This window comes from Octopus bimaculoides, chromosome 3 (genome assembly GCF_001194135.2).
Source record: "Octopus bimaculoides isolate UCB-OBI-ISO-001 chromosome 3, ASM119413v2, whole genome shotgun sequence".
In the NCBI taxonomy this organism is placed as follows: domain Eukaryota; kingdom Metazoa; phylum Mollusca; class Cephalopoda; order Octopoda; family Octopodidae; genus Octopus; species Octopus bimaculoides.
The window spans coordinates 115,809,675-115,825,869 of record NC_068983.1 but is presented as its reverse complement, the minus strand read 5'-3'; the positions used below and the strand labels follow the sequence as shown (position 1 = coordinate 115,825,869).

The 16,195-nt window shown below is 34.4% G+C and overlaps 1 protein-coding gene across 1 annotated transcript in view; it reads right to left on the bottom strand.

The window, feature by feature from the left end:
- Positions 1-16,195, bottom strand: part of LOC106870188 (ras-related protein Rab-10) — a 49,147-nt gene that overhangs the window by 12,851 nt on the left and 20,101 nt on the right. Inside the window, exons 3-4 of the mRNA XM_014916192.2 lie at positions 6,077-6,137; positions 882-942 (exon numbers count right to left, since the gene is read on the bottom strand). Coding sequence (XP_014771678.1) covers positions 882-942; positions 6,077-6,137 — 122 coding nt within the window. The remainder of the gene's footprint in view (positions 1-881; positions 943-6,076; positions 6,138-16,195) is intronic.

Below are 16,195 nucleotides of genomic sequence, written 5' to 3'. Positions count from 1 at the left end.
TTTATATTATATATATATCTATATACACATAAATATACATATATATACATTTATACAATAAGCTTCTTTCAGTTTCTGTCAACCAAATCCACTCACAAGGTCTTGGTTAGCCTAGGGCTACAGGAAAACACACTTGCTCGAAGTGCCACAAAGTGGGACTGAACCCAAAACTATGCGGTTGGGAAGCATTTTTTTAATCTACACAACTATGCTTTTATTATAGTTTCTTCCGTCAGAAGTTATACATCATAAAAGATAAAAATTATTATTGTTTTAATATATTTTATCTAGTTTAATTATGCAAGTTCCACTTCCTACTTCATGGCTAAATGAATAACTATAACAAGATAGCGATTACAAAGACACACTTGTAAAAACATGTTGTGCTCCAGATTTGTAATATTTACCCCCTCCTCCACCACCACCACCACCACCATCACTCTGGTACTGAAACAATAGATGTAAAATGGTGTGTCATTTCTAGTGAAAGTCATGGCTATTAACACTTGTTTCTAACAAAACCTTAAAGGAAAATAGAAACATGTACAAAGTATACACATACATAAAACACACATAGAGCTACACATACATCAAGCAAACAAGTGAGTCTCTTCATGGTCACTTAGCCTGCAAGAAATCACAGCTAAATATCACTTAAATTATAGCCTACCATCTTAGAAATGGAAGCACACATTGGATAATATGTCTTGTCTATATATTACGAATCATTTTATCATGAATGAACTCAGTCCTTAATTTATCAAAAACTTTAACAGTCAACAGGAAACAGTAATCATTGATAAAATAAGTTCCAAGTAAGCAATAATAATATGAATTTATTTCAGAAATTGTGTAGATGTCAAAGAGAAAGTAGTATATACCTGAGCACGTCTGTAGAATTGGTGAGTAATAGCTTCAAATCTCTCCTGGCCTGCTGTATCCCTTTAAAAAAGAGAAAGAGTAAAGAAAATGACTGCATAAATATTTTAAGAGGGAATCGAGGAATTTTTGGGTGAAGATAATCTTGTGAATTGGTAAAGAGATGGTTGATGAAAGTTGTACTAACATACTCTGCATTATCTCTCATACTTAACCCATAAACTGCGATAGGCCACCTCAGTGGCCAACGTGACAGTGCGACAGGCCACGTGTGTGGCCACGGAAGTAGGGCGTGATCTGACCTAATTTTGATGATGTATAATGTATGCACATGATACCCTTTCACCCCAGAAACAGTGTAGTCAATCACAGAAGGTGTTAAGAAACACTGAGTATTTTTTTCGAGTGATAGATCGATGTTGACCTTTACCCAAAATAGGCTCAGCAGTTTGTGTTACACACAGCAAAATCCCAGCAGTTTATGGGTTAAACACAGAAATGAAGAGTTATGTTCAACATATTTGAGTAGACTCCGACATGAGAATATCTTCTGCCATGGGGATAGTCTCATAAGCAAATTCTCCTCTTAGATATGTCTGAAAACAACAGATACGCTGTGACTGACATCAATGGACCATAGGATGCATACATTTCTGTGTTGTCTCACTTCATCAGTTACATACACCAAATCCGCCATTCACAGCCCAATAAGAATGGAATTATTATCAACACATATGCTTATTAAAACGTATGCTTGTGTGTAAAGCTTGGTGAAGCTAGAATTGTGTTTTAACACATGGCTTAGAGGAGAATTTTCTCCTTGGATATCTCTGCAGTGGAAGGTCATCTCACATCAGAGTGTACATGAACATATTGAATATGACTTTACATAAATATATTTCATTCATCTGCTTCATGTGTCATTTTCATTTATTTAATTCTAGCTTAACCCATCTTTATGAACATCAGCTTAAGTTCTGTATACTGTTTTAATAAGAATAATTCTATTCTCAACAGACTATGAAAGACAATTCTGGTTTTCACAGTCGACAAAGAGAAGTGGCACAGAAACATATACGTCTTCTGCTCCATTGATGTCATTCATTGCCCATCTTTATGTCTTTACACATGTGTAAGAGAAGAATTTTCTCCAGGAACTTGCTCTGAAGTAAAAAGTCTTCTCACACCCGAGTACATTCAAACACGTTGAATATAATGTTACATGAATATACTCTATTCAATGCTGCTTTGTGCAAAGATTTATTTTTAGACAAGTTGAGTTTATCCTGAAATACTACAAATAAATCCATTACAACTATTCAAGACTGGCAACCATTTTCACCACTCAGTCATTTCAAATATGAGGGAACAGGATTGCTATTTCAATAATTTTATAACATTTTCAGAAATTAAAATAATTTCTAAATGATAATTTTTTTTTAATTTCTGAAATAGTTAAATGAAAGAAGGAAGATAACACAACTATACATACACGCATATTCATACATATAAATACTTAGACACAATCATCATTCATAATGTCACACACATCCACATGGACATATACACACAACTGGGTATCATACTCAACATAATTACATAATGAAAAAGCAAATGGCTATTTTAATCTAATGCTACTTCTCTTTTACTCTTTTACTTGTTTCAGTCATTTGACTGCGGCCATGCTGGAGCACCGCCTTTAGTCGAGAAAATCGACCCCAGGACTTATTCTTTTGTAAGCCTAGTACTTATTCTATCAGTCTCTTTTTGCTGAATCGCTAAGTTACAGGGACGTAAACACACCAGCATCGGTTGTCAAGTGATGGTAGTGGGACAAACACACACACATATATATATATATATATATATATATATATATACATACATATATACGATGGGCTTCTTTCAGTTTCTGTCTACCAAATCCACTCACAAGGCTTTGGTCGGCCATAGTAGCAGATACTTGCCCAAGGTGCCACGCAGTGGGACTGAACTCAGAACCATGTGGTTGGTAAGCAAGCTACTTACCACATAGCCACTCCTGCGCCTATTCTGTTGTATATAATGGAATTTTATTCAGCTGAGCATCTAATTGCAACCCCAATGATTGTTCACTCACTGTTTTCCTTTATCAGTAGTGATAGATTTTGTCATAGCATGCAGTTGGCAGTGAGTATATGCTATGTACAAAGCCCAATGCGGTAAGAAGTATGCACCGGACATTCTCACTGGCTGCTGGACCATTTCTCGTCTGCTACTGATACATCCAGAAGAGATATTATCTCCAAATGAATACCACTGTAAATTTGCGTATTTACAGTAAGCATAACACACCACACAAACACACATTCTCCTTATAATAGCAATTTGATCAGGTTTAACTATAATTATTTACAAACAGGGTAAATAACATTAACTAAGGTCAGAAAAGACCTAAGAAACTGTATAAGCTGTATATAAAGCACACCAAATCAAAATGAAAAACAAAGAAACATAAGAACAAACCACTAAACATTAACAATATGCAGAAGCATAACTATAGAACAAAATCCAATTTGACACAACCAAGGAATTCCCAACATTAGCATAGTGACTTTGGCACCCAAAGTAAAATCACTATTTCTGTTGGTGTTACACAGCTGTAGGAAAAGATCAAATATTTTGGAATATGTTTGAGAATGTACAAACCAAATGTTTGTACCTGATTCACAAATCATGAACATATATTTTCCAAACCAAGCCTTTCTAGTCACCAATGCTCAACTGTTTCTAAGCAAGGCAATATTTTTTCTTGGCTGTGTAAACATGAATGTTTATACAGCAGATTGGAAATGAAGAACACAAGGACATGACTTGAATGATAAAGACACTTATTTACAACTAACATGTGATGTCTTGGAAAAAAAAGACACTAACACACACACTCTCTCTCTCTCTCTCTCTCACACACACACACACACACACACACGCACATACATACAAACATATATCTCATAGATGTACAAACTTCGGATTAAATTTGTTAAGAGAAATTTGTCATCAAATCCTTAGATAAATGGCTGATGGGAAACAATTTAACAGCACTTAATTGTGAGTATGGATGTATGTGCTGAAAAACAAGTGAAGAAGGTCAGCTATGGAGTGAAGCCAGCCAACTAATGGAGTATGTCATCAACTGCAGTGCTGAGTAGCACTCTAGACTTAGAAGTTCCTTAAGGAAAGTTGGCCTTCACCAAGCTGACACACCCAACAAGAGTAATGGTGAATCTTTTAGGCTTGATGAGTAGAAATTTGAATTTCTTTAACCCTTTAGCATTCAGATTAATCCATCAACTCTAATGCTTATTTATCCATCTTGTTTCATGTATTATCTCATAGCTTTGTAACTGTGATGTGATTGTTTGTGTGTTTAGAGTGACATTGTAGTATAGGTGTGAGAGGACAGATCTGGCCTGTTTGAACATTGAAACAGATAAAATATTTGAGTCAGATATGGCCTGAGTGTCATTTACATGTATACAGGTATCTTAGGTTTAGATAAATGTTTATAGATAAGCATTTTTAATATTAACATGATATTGCAGAGAGATTTGGTGAGATATTTGTTTTTCAAATGGTGGCTTTGGTTTCAGTCCCATTGTATGATGCTTTGAGCAGTTATATATAGTGGTTAAGTGGTTAGGGTGTTGCACTCATGATTGTGAGATCATAGTTTCAATTCCTGGACCAGGTGGTGCATTGTGTTATTGAGTAAAACAATTCATCGAATGTTGCTCTGCAATCACTTCAACATCTGCTGCACCTGTTTAGGAAACATTGATTTGATGGAAGGAGTGAGCTAATGTTCAGTACAAACATTCAGTCACTGCAAACAAATCATTTGTGTAGGTTGTTCAACAAGGAATTACACAACCATTTTTCTCAGACTACAAGAGACTACCATCATATATTTAGTGTATGCAACTGAAACAGCATTAAATTAAAATACCTATCTGAGAGAAAAATCTCTTAGTAGACATGTTGTATTAAAAGCACAATATATATCATAGTAAGGCAAACATTGTCCTTGCTTAGAACACAGAGATAGTTGGGGGAGAAGCAATTCAGAACATTGTTTCCAACAAAGAAAACACTGGACAACTACAAACATGCCATCTTGCCTAACTTATACGATGTGTAACTACTTCCTTTTCAAATGACACTTTAATGTCTTATGTTATATTTACTTAAAAGAAGGCCATATCACCATCTACTCTCTCTCTCTCTCTCTCTCTCTCTCTCTCTCTCTCTCTCTCTTGGCTATATCTAAGACAAATTATTAAATCAAAAATAGATGAACTGAAGTAACACTATTGTATATAAACAAAATTGAATGATTTGGGTAAACAACAAAAGTGTATCACCAACCAAAATGATTGTTAGAATGTAAATTGCAACAAAAAATGCCTTCTGGAACCTTCAGATAAGATGAAGATTAATGTTTAGTTTTGTTTTCAAAATATTGAGCATAGAAATGTGGATCTGATGTCTATTTCAAACAACCCAATTTAACAAAGACACACAGAAATACATGTCCTATAAACAGATATGGCAAAATATCAGTATAGGTAGTACATTATTGTCTAGTATTATAGAAGAATTCATATTTGCTCTTGGAAAAAAGCAGTTCATATCTAAAGGAATGAATGAAATATCTAAAATTAAAAAAAAATCTACAAGCATATATCAGAAGACATGAGACTTCACAAACTACTTATAATAAAGATTTTTAAAATGTTATTTGAAATGAAATTTAAAATTTGAAACAAATTTATATGTTATTTGTAATTAAACAAAATAATACATATCAGCTTGCACAAATATTCTAGAATTCTACAAATTCAGGGTATTAATATCCAAGCAATATGTTTATTTCCAATACAATTATTCTAAATCTTGCTGCATAATTTCTAAAGAATATTGGCTTTCTGACTTTCATTCAGCAGGAAGTTAGTGACAATGTATAGTGAAAGATTTTGAGAATCAAAAGTAAAATGTCTGCAGACAACTAGAAGCATGTTAAAGTTTGTGTCTTTTGCATTTTTTGCTTTCACTTTTGATTTGATCTTTTGTATTTAAATCTAAATCAGGATGACTTTTTAAAATTAAATATATTTTTAATGAGCATATTTAATAAAACTGAACCAAAAGTACTTACCAAATTTGGATTTTGGCTACTTTATTATCCATGTTAACTGTTCTCATCTTGAAATCAATACCTGAAATTAATGAAATAATAGGAGATATTTGAAATAAGTAGAAAAAGGAAGAACTAAGATTATTTAGCCCTTCAACATTTAAACCAGCCATATTGGGCCCAAATATTCTATCTGTTTTATGTTCAAACCACCCAAATCTGGCCTTTCACACCTACCCTACAATGTTATTCTAAAAATAAACTATCAGATCATCAAAATCTCAAAGCTATGATTAATTTAAAACAATGTGAATAAATAAGCATTACATGTGACAGAGTGAAGGTGTGGCTTAGTGGCTAAGGTATTTGGCTTACAATCATAAGGTTGTGAGTTCAATTCCTGGCGGCACATTGTGTCCTTCAGCAAGACACTTTATTTCACATTGCTCCAATCCTCTCAACTGACAAAAGTGAGTAGTACCTGTATTTCAAGGGGCCAGCCTTGTCACACTCTGTGTCGCACTGAATCTCCCTGAAAACTACATTATGGGTACACATGTCTGTGGAGTGATCAACCACTTGCACACTAATTTTATGAGTAGGCTGTTCATTGATCAAATCAACTGGAACCCTTGTTGTTGTAACCAACAGAGTGCCAGACATTTGACAGAGAAATATACAAACAGTCATGAAAATAAGATAGATATCAAAAGATAACCTTATAGACAAAAGTAACCCTGCTGAAATGAGAATATTCAGATGTGGAAAAGAGAAAGCTACAACTAAAATGAACAAAAACGCAAATTCAAATATATTTATATTTGAGCAGAGAGAAAATTTATATGGTATGGTTTGGAGAGTAAAATAAAAGTACCAAGAATAAGCTGTATATGAACCATTCATTTTCTGAATTATCTCTATATTGTAAAATCACTAAACCTTCTCTTCCAATTAGATAAACAATGCACCAGTCATTGCCCAAGTGCAATATGGTTGGGTTTATGCTTTTCCAATGTCAAAGCATCAATAACAGGTTATGATTCAGGACAACATTTTATCAGTTTGGCCATTATAACTCATTGAGACGAAGATGGTGATGAGATGTGGAATATAATAAAAACCAGAGTCTGGATTAACTAGTGGTGAACTATAATTGCAAAAATCAGTTAATATAGTCTGTGTGCAGTGAAAAGATGTGAACTATAACATTTTTGGCATACTTCTGCTTCAGAGAAAACATTTTCTCCACACAAATGAAGAATTATTTCCTGAAACAGGAGTCTACCTTAAAAACAAGATCCCATTACTCCATCTCTCACCTCTCTCTCTAGTGTTCAAAAAGAATTAAAATTTATGAACTTTATAAAGAAATGGAATAAGTTTGTCTAAACTGATAATGGAAATATAATAAATAAATGTTGGAAGTAAAAATTAAATAAAAACCAATGAAAGTTGCATAGTATTGCTGATATGGATCGACGGTAAGGTGGGGAAAATTGGGAAGACAGATTTTAGAGAGGAAAAATATGATTATGAAATATACTAAAGTAAGTTATGACATAATAGCCAAGAGAGTTGAATAAAGCAAATAAAACAGGAAAGAAAATCAGAAATAAGTGTAAATTTTTTGTGGTATAGAAATAAATCACTGAGAAAACTTGTCTTTGACATACCCTACATCATACATATTTGAGGTATCAGATATTCTAATATAACTATTTGATTTATTTTATATTTCTGCTTGAATTAATTATAGTCAGAGATAAAAAGTCAAACTTCATTATTTTGACCTTTTTAGTAAAATGATATTGATTTAGTTGGAGATTAGTAACAGAATAGCTGATGATGCAAATCTATTTTATACTTTTAATGGCAATATTCACTAAGCTGTCATCCCCAATTGCTTTTTGTGACATTACTCTGACAAGCAATTGCTTTCGTCAAGCTATTTCTCTAGAACATTGAAATAAAAATGAATACATAGGAATTTAGAAAACAAAATATATGCCAACATTTATTGTTGATCAGAATGATAAATCTCATCCACTCCTTAAAAAGAATTCTACTTAAACATATTTTTCAACATAACCTAAAAGAAACGGCTTACAACTGACTTCCAACATATAAAATGGAATAGCACTAGTGAGAAAGACATAAATATATAACAAAAGACTGATACTTAATATATAACACTAAGCTTAGCGGTATTTCATGTGCCATTACATTTTGAGTTTAAATTCCACCAAAGTTGACTTTGCCTTTCATCCTTTCGGGGTTGATTAATTAAGTACCAGTTACGCACTGGAGTTGTCCCCACTATGTTTAGCCCCTTGAGGGCAATAAAGAAATAAATATATAACACTGTTACAAAAAAGGTATATCAATTGTCAATGGTGACCCTGCTTCATTGTAACTGTTACCATTTCAACACAATCTCTGATCAAGTTCCTTCCCAACATGTATAATTCTGAAACCAATTTGTTCAGCTGAAATGGTAAATTTACCAAAGAAATAATGAATTCTTCAGATTGACGCATTAATGAGTCAACTTGAAGAATTCATAAAAGGTTTGTTAATGAACCCTTTTTTATCCTGAGTACCACTAAACAAAATCATTTGAAAATAACTTGACATATACATATTGTCATTTTCATAGTTTCTACATTCCTTTTAGCCTTTTAAAAGCATAGATATTCATGTTACTTGAATCAACAAGGGAATTTCTTCATAGCTGAACAACCTGCTTCAAAATTGGCAGCTAAAACTATTTCAAATCGTGCTCTAAAATCTTTAGAAAAAAAGATTAATAGTTTTAAATAAACTCTCTCAAAAGTAAGTATTGGTCATGACTGGAATAACTTTGATCATAAGTCTACTTGTGTCAGGGCTGGTGTGGAAATTAAACAACAACAACAGCATGTTAACCTTAAAGGTTTTCATTAAACAATCCTGCAGCTGAATGCCCTTTAAAAGTTATCTTGGAAGTAAGAGCTGTGACTGATACCTGAACCTGATTAGAAAGACAAGTGAATATTGTGCCTCACTGAAGAGTTAATTATCTAAAAAGCATTGACGAATTCTCTATTGAAACTTCTTGTAATGATTGGTCTTTTGCCAATATATTGATATTTTCATATTAATACAGAGAAAGCCTAACGATAGATTTGTGATGGATTCTAGCCAACAATTGCCTACAATTGACTTGCCTATTGAGAGAAAATAAAACTGTTCACATCAACAAAAATGTGAAGACATTTAGAAAACATTTTTGTAAAGAACGCAAGTATGTATAGCATAGTCTGACAAATAGTTCAACACAAAAACCAATTCAGTTTTGCAACCACAGTTTTAGATTGGATATATACATTATACCAGTATTAAGTAGGGAAGATAACATTGGAAAAATCTCACTAAAGGACACAGGGAGAGATATATTTGAGTGTGAGTGCATGTATCTATGTGCTGTTTGAGAAACTGCAATGACCTATAAATAGAGACTGTATGATTGTGCCGTTCTCTACTGTAAACAACAGGGTATTGTGTGATTAGTATGTTTTATTAACTTGTGATTCTGGACTCAAATATTCTCATGGGACAGTAGAGAAGATGGATACAAACAATAGCTGAATTCTTGATCAATCAATGATGTAGAGTGGGGTGCATACAGGTATCGCCTTAAAAATCATAGCAGCCATACTAATCAGCAATGTAAGAGACCGATATATTCCCAGATATATTATAATTATTGACATAAAGTGTCTATAGATTGATTTAAATTGATTGAACCATAGCAACTGCTGTTGTACAACAATATACTCATACTAAGTCAAGTCTGCAACCCAGTTCAATTCTCAGTAGCTATCAGCTTTATTTCATTTATATTACAATTTTCTCAGGAAAGAAACGGATGTCTCAATACACATTTGGGCTAACCTCACCACAAACAAATTCTAAAACTTCTGGCTCTTTGGAAAATCAGTAAGAAAAATCCTTTCCCAAAGTTACTAAAACATGATAACAATTATTCCTGGAACAGAACATGCATCATGATGATGATGTTGATGAGGATAATGATATATTCTTCACAATAATATAAATATTAGCTGATATGATGTGTAATACATTACATTGAAAAAATGTGAAATTACTTAAAACTGTGGTAGTGAATTTCATTTTTATTACATTCTATTTTATCACATAAATCACAAGTTCATCCCTATTCTTCTGAATATGCAAGCTAAGTACTTCTTGTGACACACCTTTTATACTCCCTTCCTCTATACCATTTTATGTTCCTTCTTTCTCAGAATTGGATACTTTCAAACTACGATGCATGTATACGTTTTTCACTCTCACTCCAATATTTCAAATGTGGAGAGACATCCATGAACAATCATTCCTTTCAGTCTTCGTCCTTCCTCAATGACCACCTGTGAAATGAACCAGGTCTACTAAGGATTGGTGGAGGCACAATGGCCCAGTGGTTAGGGCAACGGACTCGCGGTCATAGGATCGCGGTTTCGATTCCCAGACCAGGATTTGTGAGTGTTTATTGAGTGAAAACACCTAAAGCTCCACGAGGCTCTAGCAGGGGATGGTGGCAAACCCTGCTGTACTCTTCCACCACAACTTTCTCTCACTCTTACTTCCTGTTTCTGTTGTACCTGTATTTCAAAGGGTCAGCCTTGTCACACTATGTCACGCTGAATATCCCCGAGAACTACGTTAAGGGTACACGTGTCTGTGGAGTGCTCAACCACTTGCACGTTAATTTCACGAGCAGGCTGTTCCGTTGATCAGATCAACTGGAAGCCTCAACGTCGTAAGCGACGGAGTGCCAACAACAACAACAACTAAGGATTGGAATTTACACTCTTATGCTTTGTGCCAGCAGTCTCTCAAGTTTGAGAATTTCACTTTCAGTCAACCTATTAACTATGGTGCAACCCAAGATGCAGCAATACGTTCCACACACTTCCTTCTGTATTAGCAATTTTACCCACTATTACTTTTAACCAGTACACAACCTTATGCAGATTACACTACACTTCAATCAACCTTAGCCTTGAACTTCCAAATGTTATCCAAACAAAACAATATGTCAGATCTACATTGTGATATAATCCCTGAGGGAATTGAGACCTCAAAAAGATTTGCTAATGAGTATGTGACATCCTACTTCCCTCAACTATTATGTCACAGGCATGACATATACCAAGGAAAAATCTTTCACAAGACTTTGACTATGCTTGAACTAAAACCCTCAGAATTTACTGCAAAATACAAGCCATTATAACAGCTTATTATCTCTCATGGCAACATTACATTTATGTAGCAAATCATTTGTGTTAAAAAGGGAAAACTACATTCATGATGTACAAAAAATACAAACTTAAAGTTACAGATTTGAGTTCACAGCTTATTTAATTGAATGTTAATAATGCACTGCCTACATTCTTGTAAATGAAATAGGTGGGTACATTACCATGCAAATACTTTCCTTTGAATAAAAATCATTTGTTGATAGTTTCGTGATGCAGATATAAACCATCCATGTTCTCAATTGAATATTTCTGTACTTTAGAAGTCAAAATTATGTAACAAATGGACTGACAATGGACTATGCTAGATGTAGAATATTATAAAACGAAAGTGACAATTGACATTAGGTCTTTTCTACAGACTGCTTTTACAAACTCTCACACATTAATAGAAAGCCATTCAACATTACAATATGAAACTCCAATGCAGTGCTATTTTTTCTTGCCAGTTTTCTGGGGTTTTTTTTTTAAAGTATGATAGTCTTTTTTCACTACACCTAATAATAACAATTTGCACAACTTAGTAACATTTTACAAATAATTACCAATAATACCAAATACACACACACACACACACACATTATTTCTATTCTACAAATATACAACATTCAAAAGAACTATATATGTTTCTTTTGATTTGCCACATAACTTTCTCAGTATATTCTGTTCATCCTTTTGAATTCAATTTTTTTGTCCAATCACATTTCATATTGCATATAACATGCCATTTTTAGATAATACATTAACAGATTTGTATATTGCTTTGAACTACTGCAGTATATTACTTTTAATAATCATAATTATTTATCCCACCACAGAGACCAACAGATCTATACAAAATGTTGAAATAAATAACTGAATCTATACAAAATATAATTACTATGCATGCTTTGACTTTAAGTACAACATTTATTTACTGCAAGATAGTGGCCTCAACATGGTGACGCAGAGACATTAAATGAACCAGCAGCCAACATCCCTGAATGATACAGCATACGTTTGTAAAAACTGCAAGAACATAATTTCTAACAGAATTCTTAAGCCATTGAATATTCTTTAGACTGGCAAAAGATAAACCAACTCACTGCAAGCTCATAAGTGAAATCAGTAGCTACAGTCAGTTTGATATTGTCTCCTCATTGACCAAACAACCCTATTTTATTATTTATCCATGTAGAAGCACAGTTCATGCATGGCCAAATGATTACAGCCTAAGACAACTCAAGAAGTCAGAGAGTTGCTCATCTCCCCTTCCAGTGGAAATTGTGATACTATATTGAAAGAACCCATAAAACACACCTCCACATCTAGACAAAGATGGTTGCACCAACTATTAATTGCAGATGAGCTGGATAAGACATAACTATCTCAGTTACCAAGTAGGATAAAACAATTGATGCCTGAAAGGTTAAAAACAGTATTTTAAAGTGATTTCCTTCAAAAATTCCCAACAAATATATCAGTGTTACCCTGTGCTCCTGTCTCTAAGCATGTGTGAGTCACATAAAAGCTTCCATGGAGCTACTGTTGACCAGTTTGGACTACATCCATTCTCATGTCAACATTGTTCACGACATTTCCCTCACTTAAAAGAGCAGAATAGGAATACGTAACTGGTACACTGTTGGTTATGATGACAAGAGTTCCAGTTGATCTGATCAATGGAACAACCTGCTCATGAAATTAACATGCATATAACCAAGCACTCCACAGACACGTATACCCTTAATGAAGTTCTCAGGGAGATTCAGTGTAACACAGAATGTAATGAGGTTAGTCCTTTGAAATACAGGTACAACTCGTTTTTGCCAGCTAAGTGGACTGCAGCAACATGAAACAAAGAGTCTTGCTCAAGGACACAATGCATCGCTAGGATTTAAATCATGACCTTGCGATCACGACCCAAATACCTTAACCACTAAGCCACAAATGTACCAGATTCCTTTTCATGCCACTCACTGTTCAGACATCCGGCGTCTTTGGTCAGGGAATGTTGCACTTTTCCATCAAATTAGATAAAAGGCATATCTGATGAAAGCACTTCATGAAGTAGAAGTTTGCTTCATAGCTAAGTGGTTTTAAGTTCAATTTCACTGCATGGCACCTTGGACAAGAATCTACTTATAGAAGCCCTTGGCTGACAATACTTTTGGAATGAAATTTAAAAAACGTGAACTATACTGGAAGCCCTCAGTGTGTGTGTTCAAGCATTTGCATGCTTTCACATTTCCAATACTTCCACAAGTAGCTTTATGATGTTATATATATACAGAGAGAGAAAAAGGGAGAGACAATGAGGCAAATAAACAGATAAAACTCCTTGGGTTTGATGTACAGAATATATATTCATGAATACATATAAATAAAGAAAAAGCAAAGACTGAAAATTTCCAGATGATTTACATTCAAGTAGAAATATACTCTTTACTCTTACTCTCTCTCTTTTACTTGTTTCAAACATTTGACTGCGGCCATGCTGGAGCACCGCCTTTAGTCGAGAAAATCGACCCCAGGACTTATTCTTTGGAAGCCTAGTACTTATTCTATCGGTCTCTTTTGCCGAACCGCTAAGTTACGGGGATGTAAACACACCAGCATCAGTTGTCAAGCGATGGTGGGGGGACAAACAGACACACACAAACACACATATATATATATACATATATACAACAGACTTCTTTCAGTTTCCGTCAACCAAATCCACTCACAAAGCTTTGGTCAGCCCGAGGCTATAGTAGAAGACACTTGCCCAAGGTGCCACGCAGTGGGACTGAACCCGGAACCATGTGGTTGGTAAGCAAGCTACGTACCACACAGCCACTATATATTAATATATATATATATATATTAATATAGCAAACTTATTCAGATTACGTAAGCTCAAAATAAAGTCATGTTTGGCCAAGTGCTACCTACAGATCACACTCATGAATAAACAATTCTTGGGCCCATCTACTAAGAATATTCCAATTCCACCTATGGATCTCTACATGGACCTCTTATTACAGAAAACAAAAGTCTTTATTTTAAGACTATTTAATCTGACATGGTTACCTGCCAAACCTTATCCAAGCTGCCCTTTATTACACTCCAGTCCACCACATACAGAATCCTATCCAATGCATACTTCTTTCCTTTACCTGTCACCCTACATTCTGTCCCTACAATGCACAAACCTACATCATTTCTGCTGCCTCTAATCTGACTTTAACATCCCTTGCTTCTTCCTTTTCCCAACCATTCCTTTCTTTAAATACACCTCATCCATAACTCTGCCTTCCCTACACCTGTTTCATGCATGCATGTATGTATGTATGTATGATGCATCCTGTGTGTATATATGCATATGTACATATGTGTATATATATATATATATATATATATATATATATATATACACACACACAGGGTGCATCAGTTTTTTTAGGACACCTCTTTCAAGAGTTCTAACTTTCTTCTAACTTAATTATTTTACTTTACTTTTCAAATAAATAATGTCAGACATCAGGTTAACTCAGCAATGAAAAGGCATGCTGTAATAGTTGTCTTAAAAGTGCAGCTTAGTGATAAAGAGATAGCTTGCTTTCTGAAACCTACCCATTCCTTCTTTGTCAAATTTCAAAAGGAGCTGAAAGCTGCTGATGGGAATCCAACATCACCATCTAAATGCAAAATGCATGCACTGAGTCTTAATACCATCAGAACACTTAACTTTGTATGAAAAGTCAAAGAAATAATCAATAAAAACCCCAGTAAATCAATCAGAGCCATTACAAAGGACCTCAAGATTTCTGAATGCACCATCAGAAGAGTTGTAGATGAAGACATCCAGTACAAGTCGTATTTGATGTGGAGAGGTCAGTTTATATCAGATGTAACAAGAGAGAATTATTTGATCAGTGCAAAGTGCTAGCTAAACAAATTAAAGCACCAAGAAGCTGGAATGTTTTGATCTCCAATAAAAAAAAAATCCAATTAGTACTAAAAAATAAACTGAAGGATTGACAGATTGTTATGAAGAGACCTGAATGAGGTTCCAATGGTCATGCATACTAAGTTTTCAACAACTATGATAGATCTGGAAATTGCTAGCAATGAGGGAGATGTCATGCCTCCTCACTTTTTTCACAGGACTTAAGAGTAAATGCTGCTGTCTTCACAGAGGTGTTGGAGAAAATTGTGAGACCCTGGATAAATAAAGTTTGCAATAGAAGTCTGTACATCTTCCAACAAAACTCTGCGCTATCTAATAAGACTAGGACAACTCAAGCATGGATGCATGCCAATCGCCATGATCATGTTCTCCAGACGCATGGTCTCCTAGCTCACCAGATCTCAATCCTCTAGACTATGACATATAGGGTGTGGTCAATAGAAAGATCAATAAACATCTCCATAACACCATACAACCTCTTAAGTGCACCATAATCAGCACTGTGTCCAAAATTGATAAAGATCATCTGATTCAGGGATGTCAATGCTTCCAACCCCATACTGAAGCAGCCATTAATGCTAACAGTGGATTAACTGAATACATATAATAAGAGGATTGTCAAGATTATTTGTAGCAATTTTTTTCAGATACAGCTCATCTTTGATGAACTATGCATCTTTTCCTAAAGTCATACAAATTATCTCAAAAACCTGATGCACCCTGTATGTATGTATATATATATATATATATATATATATATATCATCATCATCATCATCATCGTTTAACGTCCGCTTTCCATGCTAGCATGGGTTGGACGATTTGACTGAGGACTGGTGAAACCGGATGGCAACACCAGGCTCCAGTCTAATTTGGCAGAGTTTCT